General features: G+C 48.6%; 1 protein-coding gene across 1 annotated transcript in view; it reads right to left on the minus strand.

Moving 5' to 3' along the window:
- LOC135240415 (protein diaphanous homolog 3-like) overlaps nucleotides 1-14,707 on the minus strand; it is a 343,268-nt gene that overhangs the window by 212,658 nt on the left and 115,903 nt on the right. Inside the window, exons 6-9 of the mRNA XM_064309839.1 lie at nucleotides 13,083-13,157; nucleotides 12,365-12,434; nucleotides 7,698-7,834; nucleotides 7,087-7,192 (exon numbers count right to left, since the gene is read on the minus strand). Of these exons, the coding sequence (XP_064165909.1) occupies nucleotides 7,087-7,192; nucleotides 7,698-7,834; nucleotides 12,365-12,434; nucleotides 13,083-13,157 (388 nt within the window). The remainder of the gene's footprint in view (nucleotides 1-7,086; nucleotides 7,193-7,697; nucleotides 7,835-12,364; nucleotides 12,435-13,082; nucleotides 13,158-14,707) is intronic.

Genomic DNA, 14,707 nt, shown 5'->3' on the forward strand with positions numbered 1-14,707 from the left:
TTGGCTAACGCATTTCAAAAGCCCTCCTGGTCTAAGCGTTTGTGGGAAACATAGCCTCGGGTTGGGCTTCTGAACTCCCCTTTCTCTTTTTCTTTTTCTCTCTCTCTCCATGCCTCTGTGTCTGCAACAGCCAATTTATTTCTCCTTTCTGTTGCCAGTTTTGTTTTTTCTCCCCTTCAAAACAGCTGAGCAACATGAAAGGAAAAAGAAGCTTTATAATGAATGCCAATATCACCGGCATCAACACCTGTATGTTTGCAGGGACAGCAAATAGCTTGCCTGCGTATAATGAAAGGGTTTGGATCTGCGTACAGATCTCAGATTAGTGGGGCCCTAAATCCTGCCCCTCAGTTCTCTCAGCAGTTTCATCCTTCATGCCAGCTCTCCACCAAACTCCCGCCCCATCCACTGCTGCCTTCTGCCAGAACCGCTTCTTCTGAAACGCCACCTCTCATTTGGTTCCAAGTCACGTTACCAGAGGAAAACATAACAAAGAGGAATAAGAGCATCACAATGGCAGACTGGTAATGTTAAATCACCGGTATCTTTAAGCCTTGCTGCTCGGACTGCACGGCATAGTCGCGTCTTCATAATTTGTCACTGGGGGCTTCTCGACTCCCTTAAACACATCTAACCCCTCAGGGGTTGATTTTAGTGCAGTTCAGCCCTTTTGCACACAGCCTGCCCCCGTCATCCAGTGTTTTGCACTTACAGCGCACCGTCTAGCAGATTTCTCCCTTTTTAAGTGTTTGTATTTACAGTCGTGGCCTTTAAAACACTTAACCTGAAGTGAAAGGGAGGGAAGGAGCGGGGGAGAGGGGGCGGAGGAGTACGTCCTCAGGTCAAGCGTGAAATGCCTTTAACTACACAGCGGGACGAGGGCGGCGGCATGAATTAGTGATGTTTGGGTTAAAAGGGATCAGGGTTTATCTATTAGTAATTGGAAAGAATAACCCAAAGTATCAATAAAACATCAGCAACGGGCTCCGAGCGGCAGCCGCGGCTTAATGGAAACAATCCGCTGTGGTGAAGGGCCTCTTTCTCCGCCGGCCTCGTCCGGGGCGGGGACGCGCGAAGGCTCCGTCGCCGTGGCGATCGCTCACAGCGTGTCCGCGTTCGAGGAGCGGCTCTGCCGGGGACGGGCGCGGCTTTCTACGCCCGCTCCGCCGTTACTGCCTCCGCCGTGGAAACAGCCAACAGCATGTCATTTCCTCTCCGGACAGAGCTGGCTGAGAACGCCGCTGCGCTGCCCTCCGAGAGGGGCGGGGAGGGAGGGGCGAGAGGCCGAGGGAGAGAGAGAGAGAGCCGGAAAGGAAAACACGAGCGCTTCCTTTTATTTATTTACACGCCCCCGGAGTTTAATAATAAAACACACGCGCAGAGTACATGCTCATAAATGGAATCACCCGCGCTGCTAACACAGGCATGTTATTCAGACACAGGGAAGAGCACCTTACTCATTTATATCCAGGCATGTCGCTAGCAAATTTACTGACACAAGCCATGTGGCTCCTGCACTCCGCACGTGGTGTGCTCTGTGCTCAATCCGGGGACCACGACAACAGGCACACGCACGCATAAAGGATGAGTTTGTGAAGGACATGGTGACTAAATGACTGCAGCCATGTTCTGACAGAACTCTCAGCCCACTGCTTGGCTAAAGCTGGCCTTCGCCAACATTTACACTTACAACATGCTCTGGAATTTTATCAATGTCACATTTGTCCACCTGTTTTCTGTACAAACCTGAAAATTGCATGTTGTCCTTCGTCCTAACTTTAGTAGGAATGCAACAGCATACTGGCCAACATAACTTATTTTGATTTTTTTCTGGTAAAAAGCATTATTCCACGGGAACATTAATTTATTTGTGGAAAATGACAATGCTGGTGCTCTGATGGCATTTACACTCGCACGCTCCTATGAGTGTAAGACCTCATATTTTAGAAAGCAGAATTTATACAAACATGGAATTGCAAGATTTCGGTGAAGAATATATTGCAAACGTGGTGCCGTTGGAGCATTGGAGATAGCAATGGACGTGACTGTGCTCCATCGTCCTCCGATGCCAGATGCCAGTTTGTAGAGGATTCTGCGGCGGTACAGCATGCGAGTCCAGCATCCCGTCATAGAAACGGAAGAGGATCTTATTTATTTTATTTCCAATAACCAGTGTGGGAGAAACTTTACCAAACTACAAGCTAGTTCACAATGAAAGAAGTGAAACGAAACAAAACTCATATTGATGGCAAAAATCAGTCAAAATTTGTACTCTGATAACCAGAAAAAAATAAAACCATAAAATGGTAAAATCAAATAAAAGAAAGAAAGAAAGAAATAAAAAAGAATTAGGTAAAAAAAGGTAAAAAGGTAAATAAATTGAGGCTCTACAAGCACCCACTGCCATGCCATCAGACTGAGTGTGCAGGAGAGTTCTGATTTTCCTTGCTGATTTTTACAGGCTGTGTCATGCTCACGTTATCTCTCTCTCCACATTCCATAACTTTTTAAGGTTTCTACAGTATCTATCTTACCCTCCTCTGTTTGTTTTGAAGGTTTCCATTATTGTGCAGTCATTCAAGTTTGTTTCCATAAGCTTCATCTCTCCCCTATCTGAGCTTGTCACAGACCTAGGAGATGCCCCCTCCAACAGGCCGCTGTCCCAGTTCTGCATGAACAGCCATGCGGTAATTGATTAATCATGCCTGCTGACAAGGTTGCTTCAATATGACAGTAAAGGAACCTGCAATGCCACTTCAGTTGCATAAAAAAACTATTAAAATACAACATTTATGAACACAAACAAATCTATAAAAATAAAAATATAAAGATTTCTTGAACAAAATGATTGATAGAAATATGGAGTGGAAACACTTAGGGCTTGAAATCAGTCACTTCCTGTGTGTAAGGATATGGGGGGAAGAGCCCGGTTAAAATGAATAAATGAGAGCGCAGTGGCGGAGAGATCCAGGTCTGGGAACTGACCCCCCACACGCCTGATCTCAGGACCCCCCGCGTCTCTCCTCCCCGCTTCATCTACACCAGAGCACTGGGGTCAGACCCGAGCTGGGCTTTCCTGTGTGAGTGACTGGCTGAATGCCGGGAATTCTGGGAAAGGCTCAGAGCTGGAAGCACAAGGGAGCAGAGCGATGATTGCATCCATACATACAGGAGCAGAGGAAAGTACACCCAAACCCCAGTGGAGCAAGGCAGGGAACACACACCCTGCATCTATTATCCCTGAGAGAGAGAGAGAGAGAGAGAGAGAGAGAGAGAGAGAGAGAGAGAGAGAGAGAGGGAGAGGGAGAGGACGAGAGGGAGAGAGAGAGAGAGGGAGAAGCGAAAGAAGAGAGGAGAGGGAGGGAGGGAGAGATGGAGAGAGAGAGGGAGGGAGGAAGCGAGACAGAAAAAGAAATGGAGAGAGATAGATAGAGAGAGGGAGAGGACAGACAGAGAGAGAGAGATAGAGAGAGGGCGAGGACAGACAGAGAGAGAGATAGACAGAGAGAGGGAGAGGACAGACAGAGAGAGAGATAGATAGAGAGAGGGAGAGGACAGACAGAGAGAGAGATAGATAGAGAGAGAGACAGACAGAGAGAGAGATAGATAGAGAGAGGGAGAGGATCAGGACAGACAGAGAGAGATAGATAGAGAGAGGGAGAGGACAGACAGAGAGAGATAGATAGAGAGAGGGAGAGGACAGACAGAGAGAGAGAGAGATAGAGAGAGGGAAAGGACAGACAGAGAGAGAGATAGATAGAGAGAGGGAGAGGACAGACAGAGAGAGAGATAGATAGAGAGAGAGGACAGACAGAGAGAGAGAGATAGACAGAGAGAGGGAGAGGACAGACAGAGACGGAGAGCGGCGGGCCTCCTGGTCCTGCTCTGTGATGGAGAGGAGGGCTCGGCGGCGGTGGGTAAAGGTCAGGCGGCGGCATCGCGCCTCGCAGCGGGGCGCACACGGACCACGGCGCGCCCGCCCAGGCCCTGTCAAATTAAAGCGCACATCTCTCTCCCTCTCCCATCACTACCAATCCTGCTTTTCATTAATCCTCCTCCCTGACAGCCATATGCCAGCCAGCAGCGCTTATTATCTATAATATTTCACCAGCACGGAGATGTTCCACACCGCTCCCCTTTTCACCCGCCACTGCGCATGCAGCCGCTGTCTGAAGCGCTGTCTGCTCGGGGTCAGAGGTCGTCTGCTCCTCCTGCCATGCCCGATACACAATTTCGGCAAATCAGGCCGTGTCCTCAAGAGGTGAGCAGAATAATATTTTACGATTCGCAGCCATGGAGCTCGCCTTATGCATCACAAGTACTGGCTTGAGCCCGGCAGCACACTCGAGCGAGGATGGAGAAAAATGGAAATAAGAGATTGCACAGGCAACATAAATAAAGGCACATTTCCTATCGAAGTACACGACAGTTTGGAAGTAGCTCTCTAGAAGGCAGACCCTTCCTCTGGTCTTTCTTTTGGTCCACAAACATCAAAGCAGGTTTGGTCCACAAACAGCCAAGAGGAGGCGACTGCTTTCAGAAAAGCCGCCCCACCGTCTCCACAAACATTAGCGCAGTAAGGCGGTCTGCTCTCTAGATGGGCGACGGCAAGCTTTCATCACGTTCAGCCACTTACCAGGCAGAGGACTTGCGCTGTTAACACTCTATCAGGCTCTAAACTAGATTACACTTCAGCCACAGAACCGTCAGCAAAGAAATGCCTTTTCAGAACTCAGCTTTCAGTTCTGCTTACAAGCTCATTTTCCTGTGTGGTCACTGATTTTTGAAGAGGGGCAGGGGATTGTAATTGTTTTTTTTTAACTTTCTCATGATATATGAACTGCATTTGGCCCTTTTACACTTTCCAGACATTAAGTTCATATCGAACTGGGCTACCATGTTTGGGTGAACTGCAGATTTACTATGAACATAAATGTAGGAAAAACTAAAGCCGAATAGACACAATTAAAATGGAAATAGAATATTTACTTTTCATTTTCAAGATTTAGGGGGTATGGCCCTCCTAACAATCAAAGCAAGCAGGGGGAGTCTTTACATACAGGCACTTTACAAACACCATAGAGCATGAAGAGATTACAGCCTATGGGGGAATGGGTAACTTAGCACGAGCAAGGTCAAAACATGTAAGCTCACATGAACCAAGTGCTAGCCAGGAACTGCGTATGGGGTGATGAGCAGCACTAGCCCTGCTACCTGACTAGCTAGCAAGCAATATGTACTGAATTGATTTTGGGAACAGACAGCAAATCAGCCACAGGTTTGTCTTGAGTACCATTTCAATTTTCAGGTCTGTAAAATTATAACAGCCATGCAATCTCACCTCTTTAATGCACCTCATAGGGCATTTTCCACCTCCATTAGTAGAGAAGGAATGCATGTGTTTATTTAATATTAGCGGGGGGTGTCACAGATTCCTTAAACATACTAGATACTGCACTCTTAGCATCGCATGGTTTCTCCCATCTCCTACGCCACCCAATGTGATGCTTCTGATGAAAATTCTCTGAGAGGCATGACTAAGGAAAACACTGCGGTACCAGACATCCTGGACTGAAGTACAGCATCAGAAGCCTCCTGCTGTTAAGAAGCAGAGGGAATTGAATCTGAATATCTGTTGAGTCTACAGAATCTACGGTGTTATGTGGGCCTCTTTAATGTGACATGAGAATCCCAACATAACACAAGCTACACACAGCCAAGAAAATAGTCCCACACAATAATATGAAGCCTCTTAATAATCTCAGTGCATCTAAAAACCAGTAGATATCCAATCAAAGTACCCGACCAGGAAAACGTCTGCCCTCTAACGGCTGGATAAATGCACCCTCAATACCCCCACCGGCTTACAGGGGAACAAGCAAGGAGGAGAAAATGGCCTCTTTCCCCACAGAGTCAGGCTCTTCAGTGCCTGGGTCGCAAAATTCAGCTGCACTAACTCACAGCAAACAGCCTCAAAAAAAATTACTATTATTGTAATAAAACTTATAAAAGGTGGATTGCAAATATTAGGCCTGTATGTTTGTATGCTTGTATTCAAATACCATTCAAGAGCCCAAAGCAATGCTTTCATGCATTTAAATGAGCCCACTGAATGGGGAAGTGAAGAACCTCATTTAAATCCAAAGTAAACTCACTTCTGTTGCAAACAGCACTTTCCACTTTTTGAAACAAACTATCATATGTAACTATTCGCTGATGAAAATATCATTTGAAATGTTAAGGTAATGATTGTTGTTGTTATTAACTATCATGAGTATTGGTATCATATTCTAATCATTTATTTTAATTATCAGTCTGTGTTTTGACAGGGAAAGCATATGCAGAATATTCTTAGTAAAGGTAAACATACATAGAAGTCTTTAGCAAAAACATAAACAAAAGGTGCCATGGGAAACCAAGGCCCTGCTGTGCTGCTGGATGGGAAATTAAGCTAGAAAAGATCTAAGTAAGCGTCTTGTGCTATTTTAGCTTTAAGATAATTATGATTATACAAGGTCATATACTGTAACATTTAATAAGGTGACCAAGACTTATAATCATCCAAGTGTTATCTCAGACTCATGCATTTACTACTTTACTACAGGCGGGGTGTATGTTAGAGGCCTCACAGCACCACGCAAGTCCAATCACTTACAAAAATATATGAGCATGGACTGAGTGTCACCATTAGGGGAAGAAAACACCTGAGATCTTCAAGACATTCGACTCAAATCATCAATCCTCAACTCAAACAAATTCTATGCTATGTTTAAAGGAAATAAGAAAGAAAACACAATATGGTGGGAATATTTTCTTTCAAAAGCAGAAAAGGCAATCAACCAATTAACTGAACGCAGAGGTGCATTTAACAGCCCCATTTGTGCTGTCTTTCTTTTTCTGTTTCAGCCTGACAGCTCCAAGGTAGACTCTTTTTTTCCCTCTTGATCGAGGAGGTCGGCGAGAAAAAAGGATTTTTCTCTAAGTGCGTCTAACTTTTCATTCCAAAGAGCGGTGCATTTTTTGCGAAAACAAAAAAAAGGAAGGGGGGTTGGGGGTTGGGGGGGGCGAGGCCAGCCTCGTACTCACCTGTAACTGCACGGAGCGATCGCGCAGGCCTTGGACGATGGGCCCGAACCTCTCGACGCCCCTCCGCTCTCCCGCCACGGTGATGGCTTCAAGGACCTTCTCCAGACTAAACGGGAAAATGAAACGCAGGAGTGGATAAACGGCAAACAGGCGGCGCGCCTTCGACTTCACGGCAATCGCCCCGCTTCGCACGCCGCGTACAAACAGGGTCTCACAAGGCCTTCTCCTTCCTGCTTATCTGTCTTCTTTCTGTTCCCTACATTTACAAAAACACATACCTAACGACACTGCTTTCTTTGGCTCGTTCTTTAAAGAGAAAAATAAAGTATGGGCTTGTATTATAAATTGATTTCATTCTCTACTGCATGCATTTGTTGTTATCTAATGCTTTGAGTTTTAATAAAATTTTATCTGAAATGTCACAACCTTCACAGCGGTGTATGCAATCTTAATCACTGATAGGCATAACCCACTGGCTTTACACAGGTCTGACACCAGTGCAAGGTGTCGATGATGTTACATGAGTGCAGGTTGCGTGCAGGGGTGTTGTTGCGGGAGGTGTTGTGTTGCATCGTGTGGTGTTGTGTCGCGCAGCAGTGGCAGGTGACTACGTGTTCTCCTCGCCCACGATGCAAATGGCGGACAGCAGCTTGACCACGTCGGTCATCATGGCGGGCTGGCTGGGGTCGATGGCCCGGGCCAGCAGCGTCAGGCTCTTCTCCTCACTCAGGATCCGCTCTAGGCCAAACTGCAACGCCACATCAACGTTACATCAACATTACATCAACATTACATCAGCGTTACGTCAACGTCACATCAACGTCACGTCAACCTCGGGCAAACATCACACCCCTCGCCACAGCATCAAAGGTCAGGAAGGTTAAAGCAACACTGGGGACCGAGGGAAGATTCGGACAGCTCTGGATCCAATGCAGATCGCCCCGAGACGTCAAGCTAACGTCACGGCTAACTGACTGCTGTCACGGCAACGGGCGCTTCTCCTGGCTTTGGCTCTGTGGCGGATCACTCTGGAGCATTCAGTCAGCATCCAAACCGCCACCAAAGCAACAAACAGTCAGGTGTCAGAGCGGCATCAGCCGCTGAGGTAAGACTCGGGCTCCCCCGCTTCTGGTTCCTCTCCAAACCACGCTCGAGCGCCACATCAACGCCACGTCAACATCAGACCCGGCCCTCAGCCGCGCTGTCACCCCGGACCGCGCCCGGAGAGACGATCGACGTCGCGTCATCCTCGCGGAAACATCACGCCCGCCTCCGCGGCGGCGAGGGGCTGTCAGAGCCGCGTCAAAGAGACGCCACGGCAACATCACACCTAGAGCTGTGGCAACTCCTCAATACGGCGCGGCGCGGCTGTCAGTCTCCGCTCAGCGCCGCTTACGCAAGGAGCCGGCCCTGACAAGCGCAGGCGCAGCGGCTGATTAATGTGCTCCTGCTTTACCCACCAGGCACTGTGAGCGTCACACTGTGACACGAGCGCAATCCTCACACCCGTAACATTATATTTACCATCATCCCAGGAGACTGTATGTACCATACGGATACTCCATATACCATGATGCATAGCGTATGATACTGCATGACACTCTATATGTTACAGATGCACACTGTATGATGCATGATACTGCATATACCACAAAGTGCACAGCAGGATTGTACAGCATACTGAATAAACAGTGGCGTACACTGATTGAACAACCGCAGAACTGAGCGTATCACGATGCACAGCCCCCTAAAGGATGACGCTTGATGGAAAGGCGTATTTCTGCCTCCAGTCCCTGTGGTGTTGCAGGTTCAGAGCTGAATGGGTGCGGTGTGTGATAAGGGCCGGTTCTGTGCCTCTGAGAGGCCCGTACAGAGCGCGTGGTGTTCAGCTCTCCCAACGCAGGAGGCTGCACTCCCAGCCACTTCACAGCCTGGCTGCACAATCACACTTCACTGCTGCTACTACCATCAGCCCTCCTCATTCCATTCTCCGTCTCTCTAATGTTACGACTGAGTCGGGAATAACTAAATAAGGGGAAGGGGTACACGCTGGCGCTGAGAATGCGCTGAGAATGCGCTGAGAGTGCGCTGAGAGAGCGCTGAGAATCACTGCCTGAGAGCGCTAATCAAAAGCATTTCTTGGAGGGCATAATGACGGAACGCTCCGGAATAAAGACCCGCCTTCCCTCCCGGGCAGGTAGGCTGACATTTCCTGGGCTCAAGGACGAAGTGATGGAGGAGCAGCTGCCTATTACCGCCACCGCCGAATAATCAAGAGGGGTAATTCGGCCCGACGCAGGGAACCAGCGAGCAAGGGGGGAAGGGGGGGGCGCAAGGGGGTCCCAGTTAGGCTGAAGGAGGGAGAACGGTGGGAGTCCCACAGTGGGGGTCAGTCTGTCCCCTCAAAGCCCAGAGAGCTGTGACTCTCCAGGGCCCCCCCGCGCCCCCGAAACGAGCTGGTGTGGCTCAGAGTTCCTCTTTCACACGGGGAATTGTCCACCGTCAGCCACCCGCTGCGCTTCTCCGCTGGAGCCGCAGCAGAAGAAAAAACAGACTAATTTAAACCTTTTCTCTCCCTCTCGCTTCCCCTGTTCTTCTGACACCGAACAGCCCAATGTATTGAGCCGCTGGAGAGCTCTCTGAGAGAGGAGAGAGCCGCCGGCTTTCTTTCTGAGTGGAGTGCCTGCCATTACGCCAATGCGGCTTTTCAAACAGAGGGCCTGCGCGTGGGAGGAGAACAACAGCCCCGCTTACCGCGCCCCGCTCACCAAAACGCGCCACAAACAGGACCCGCTTACCGCGCCCCTGCAGGTCCCCACGTTCCAGAGACTCTATCTGGAAAAGTCCGTTAGAGCCTGAACAAACGGGGCTTAATTACAGCGCAAACTGCTCTTCTGAACCGCTACGTTTCATAACATGTTTTCTTCTCTGAATATTTGGTAAATTCATTAAATATGATCATTTGGGCTGGTTTTGATTGCGTGAGCAGCTGGTGGGAAACACCTGGCTGTTTAGAGCGGGTGGAGCCTCTTTCACAGAGCAGGGACTGAGTGTGGGTGATGAGTCTCTTTCACAGAGCAGGGACTGAGTGTGGGTGATGAGTCTCTTTCACAGAGCAGGGACTGAGTGTGGGTGATGAGTCTCTTTCACAGAGCAGGGACTGAGTGTGGGTGATGAGTCTCTTTCACAGAGCAGGGACTGAGTGTGGGTGATGAGTCTCTTTCACAGAGCAGGGACTGAGTGTGGGTGATGAGTCTCTTTCACAGAGCGGGGACTGAGTGTGGGTGATGAGTCTCTTTCACAGAGCGGGGACTGAGTGTGGGTGATGAGTCTCTTTCACAGAGCGGGGACTGAGTGTGGGTGATGAGTCTCTTTCACAGTGCAGGGACTGAGGTGTGGGTACGTGATGAGTCTCTTTCCACATGAGCAACGGGACTGAGGAGGTGGGTGTGATCTCTTTCACAGGCGGGAGATGGGGGAGGTGACTGACTCTTGCGTGACGAGGGTCGGGGACTGAGGGGAGGTGAGGGGACTCTCTTTCACAGAGCGGGGACTGAGGGGAGGTGAGGGGACTCTCTTTCACAGAGCGGGGACTGAGGGGAGGTGAGGGGACTCTCTTTCACAGAGCGGGGACTGAGGGGAGGTGAGGGGACTCTCTTTCACAGAGCGGGGACTGAGGGGAGGTGAGGGACTCTCTTTCACAGAGCGGGACTGAGGGGAGGTGAGGGGACTCTCTTTCACAGAGCAGGGACTGAGGGAGGTGAGGGGACTTCTTTCACAGAGCGGGACTGAGGGAGGTGAGGGGACTGAGGGGAGTGAGGGACTCTCTTTCACAGAGCGGGGACTGAGGGAGGTGAGGGACCTTTCACAGAGCGGACTGAGGGAGGTGAGGGACTCTCTTTCACAGAGCGGGGACTGAGAGGTGAGGATGAGGGAGGAGGCTCTCTTTCACAGAGCGGGGACTGAGGGGACTGAGCGGACTGGGGGTGGACTCTCTTTCACAGAGCGGGGACTGAGGGGAGGTGAGGGGACTCTCTTTCACAGAGCGGGGACTGAGGGGAGGTGAGGCGACTCTCTTTCACAGAGCGGGGACTGAGGGGAGGTGAGGGGAGTGCGAGATGCAGGTGCTCCTCCAGCTCTCTAGCCCTGTTATCAGGGCGGATTAAGCATTACCATACAGAGAGCCTGCACGTGTCGGCTGGATTTATGCCGGAGCTGAATGTGATCCCTTAGTCTCTTCACCCATTACTAAATCACTCCCCGAGACGGCGCGTGCATCAGCAGCGCGTGGGAAACGCATCAGGTGCAGCCCGCGCTTTATCCGCCGCGTCGGCATTACAGGCCGCCGGGAACCCTCAGACTCGGCGAGAGAATAACGGGGGGGAGATGAAAAGGCCGCTCTGGCTCCCTGTCTGATGAGATAAAGCCCAACGCAGCTTTTGGCTAGAATGCTCTAAGGCTAAGCTGCTGCCTGAGGACCAGTGAGCTGGCACCCCGGTGACCGGCCAGCCAATCGCCTCACAGGACGAGGAGCGGCACACTGACAGGACACGCCTCCGAAGCGGGCTCCAGCCGGCGTGGCCGTCCCATTAGCCCGCGCGTGGCGCTCGGCCGTGCCAGCTAATCCAGCGCTTTTCATTAAATTTCACAGCTTTGGCAGGCAGCACTGCTGCTCAACTGCTCTCCTAGCTTCTAAAGAGGTTGCAAGTTCAAATCCCACACAGAAATTCCAAGCAAGCACCTGTATTTCCCGCATGACTTAACTTCTAAACGTTAGGGTTTAAACGTGTAAAAATGATCCAGTTGCTCTTTCTTGGAGTGTGTTTATCATCCATAATTTATAGAGAAGTAACACTGGTTAAGTACATTACTCAGAGGTAGTGAGGCAGGAGCTTACCCGGGAATTGAAACTGCAACCCCTTTGTTGGCAAGCTTATCCACTTAAGCAGTGCACCTCAGTGCTGCCCCCCGACACAAACACAAGGCCCGCTCTCTCTGCTCAGCTTAGAGGGCCCCGTTTAAAGCCAACCAGCAGGCAGGCAGGCAGGCAGCACGAGCGTTATCAACATTTAAGAAAAAAAGAACACGGTGTGCAGCAGAGCCGGCCCAAACACGGCCTCGCTCCTTTCACAGAACCGGGATCTGGAAGATTCACAACTACTACGTTTCCTTTCCACGTTTAGATATTCTGACAAGAAGAACAGGCCCTTTTCATGGTGCAAAGCCATTGCGAGCCAGGGACAAGCCAGGCAGTGAAATGATTGACGCTGCACTTTACCTTGTTGTTCATGAAGGCTTTCAGACACTGGATCACTTTGTGTTGGCTCTTCTTGTCGATAGGTTCTGGGCTAAAAAACAAACAGAATCATGAAAGGGGGTTTTATTTTATCTATAAAGCACAATACTTTGTTATTTCTTGAAATGCACATTTGGAATCCATTCCTCAGCCGTGCAACTTCCTCGGTTCATTCAGGCGCAGTCGTTGCGCTGGAAAGCAGGTCAGCTGACCAGAGGGGGCACTATTGCACAAAGCAGCAAGGAACACCCAGCAGAGCGGCAGTCAATTCCATTTTAGTCAATGCAAGAGATGAATTGAAATACAATCCAATATAACTGAAAAATATTGAACATTTTCCCCCATTTATGATTTGAATGGGAAAAAAAATTCACAGTTCACAAAACTGAAATGGAACAGACAATCCCTACAATAGTCAACCCTCCTTCCTCAGGCAACACAAAGGCCATGTATGGGTCCCATCCACAGAGCACACTGGCACAGCCAGGAGGCTAGGGGCCAGTCACTGGGAGGCTAGCAGGAAAGTGTGCAGACTACAATGCTTCTATTCTTTCTTAGCTGATTTTTGTCCTTGCTTCATGCAGACAGAGGAAAGGCAGAGAGGGTAAAGGAAGCACAGCTCCGGAGGTGCAGGAGAGGGGAATCGCAGGCGGGCTGAGAGTCGCCCTGTGGAGCATGCAGCACCACCCGCCAAACGTACTGTTTCTTATGGAGCAGCCTCTCCAGAGTGTCCAGCAGCAAACCCAGGCCTTCATGTCCAAAGCTCTGCACCCAGCTGTGAAAGGGGAGACAGGACGCCATTAAAAACAATCAGCTGATCTAACGTGGGGAGAGTCAGGAAGGAAAGCCAGCACGTACAGGTGTTTAAATGAATTTCTGAGCGAACGAGTGAAGCAGGATCCATCTGGTACGCTGCATACCGACAGATGGAATTTATTTTGTACAACTCGCAATTTATCAATAAATCCCAAGAAGCTAACAATAGACCAATGAAGAAACATGAATTAAGGTCTGAGATTAACACTGAGGGGAATCATCAGCCAGCAGGGAAAAGCAGCCCAGAGCAGTGACACAATGTCGCTCAAGATTTGACACGTGTTAAGTGCAAATATTCCGCTGGAAAAGGTGGACAATTCCAAATTACATTCATTTTTAAACAAGCGTGTAATTAACGAGGGGGGGGGGGGGGCATTCTGTCAGCTCGACAGAAGTATGTGCAGCAGACCACTATGTTGCGTAAAAGAAAAATTCAAGAACTGAATGAAACAACTGGCAGCATATCTGTGGTAATGGACAAATCAACAGATTGCACAGATAATTACATTTTACATATTACATTTTGTTCTTCAAGGAAATCCCTCACCACCATGCTAACAAAGTGTACCCAACTGACCTAAATTACTCCTCAGTTACTCCGCTAGAAATGCTTATTGGAATATAATATTTATTTTGAAAACATGACTGCATGTGCCTGACAATGAGAGTTGTATATTAAGAGCATATAAAGGCACGAGCTATTATAAAAAATGCAATACACCAGCCAGACAGAAGAAGTTGTCCTATTTTATGATTCATAACATTAATAAGAATATTTTTTATTGAAATAAAGGCAAGAAATAAGATCAAAACATTTACTCTTTTTGCTCCGCCTCTTCAACAGTCTTCAGAATGATCACCTACTTCATATTTTGTCAGGTAATACAGTGAGAAAGTGAGATACTGTCAAATTAGCTATAGCTAGCCCTTTTTCCATTAAAGAATTAGCCTATATCGCTATGCACATAGAAAGTTATTGCAATAACGGTAATGGAAAACGAGTCAAATCGACATATGACGTTAGACAAATTTGCTCAGGTTAATCGTTGAAAATGGCAAGAGTCTTATTGACATGATCTGGTGGTATGAAAGTCGTAACATGAGAATCCATGAAACCTATTATAAAACTGAACAGCTTAAAAATGAATATTGTGCACATGCTCAGCAGATGCATAGCACAGAAAAAACAACAAACCGCCAATTTGTCAAAATTATCAATGAAGTTGCAGAAATATTCAGCAGCATATTACAACCCTGATCAACTGTAAAATAATCCACATTTCTATCAACCGGCTCATGAATTTCTCGAGGCTGTTAGAGTTTTTGATCCCGAGCAAGTGTGCAGACTCGATGCGTAACCCTCCCGCTACACTCAGTTCTGGGCTTTGATGAAAACTGCAGATTGGAGCTGAGCAATTACAAAATAATCTGCACAAGAAAGCAGCCCTGCAATGTCACTGGGTGAATTCTGGGACACAGCTGAAGAAGCGTGTCCAAACCTCACAAACT

Source organism: Anguilla rostrata, chromosome 15 (genome assembly GCF_018555375.3).
Source record: "Anguilla rostrata isolate EN2019 chromosome 15, ASM1855537v3, whole genome shotgun sequence".
In the NCBI taxonomy this organism is placed as follows: Eukaryota; Metazoa; Chordata; class Actinopteri; order Anguilliformes; family Anguillidae; genus Anguilla; species Anguilla rostrata.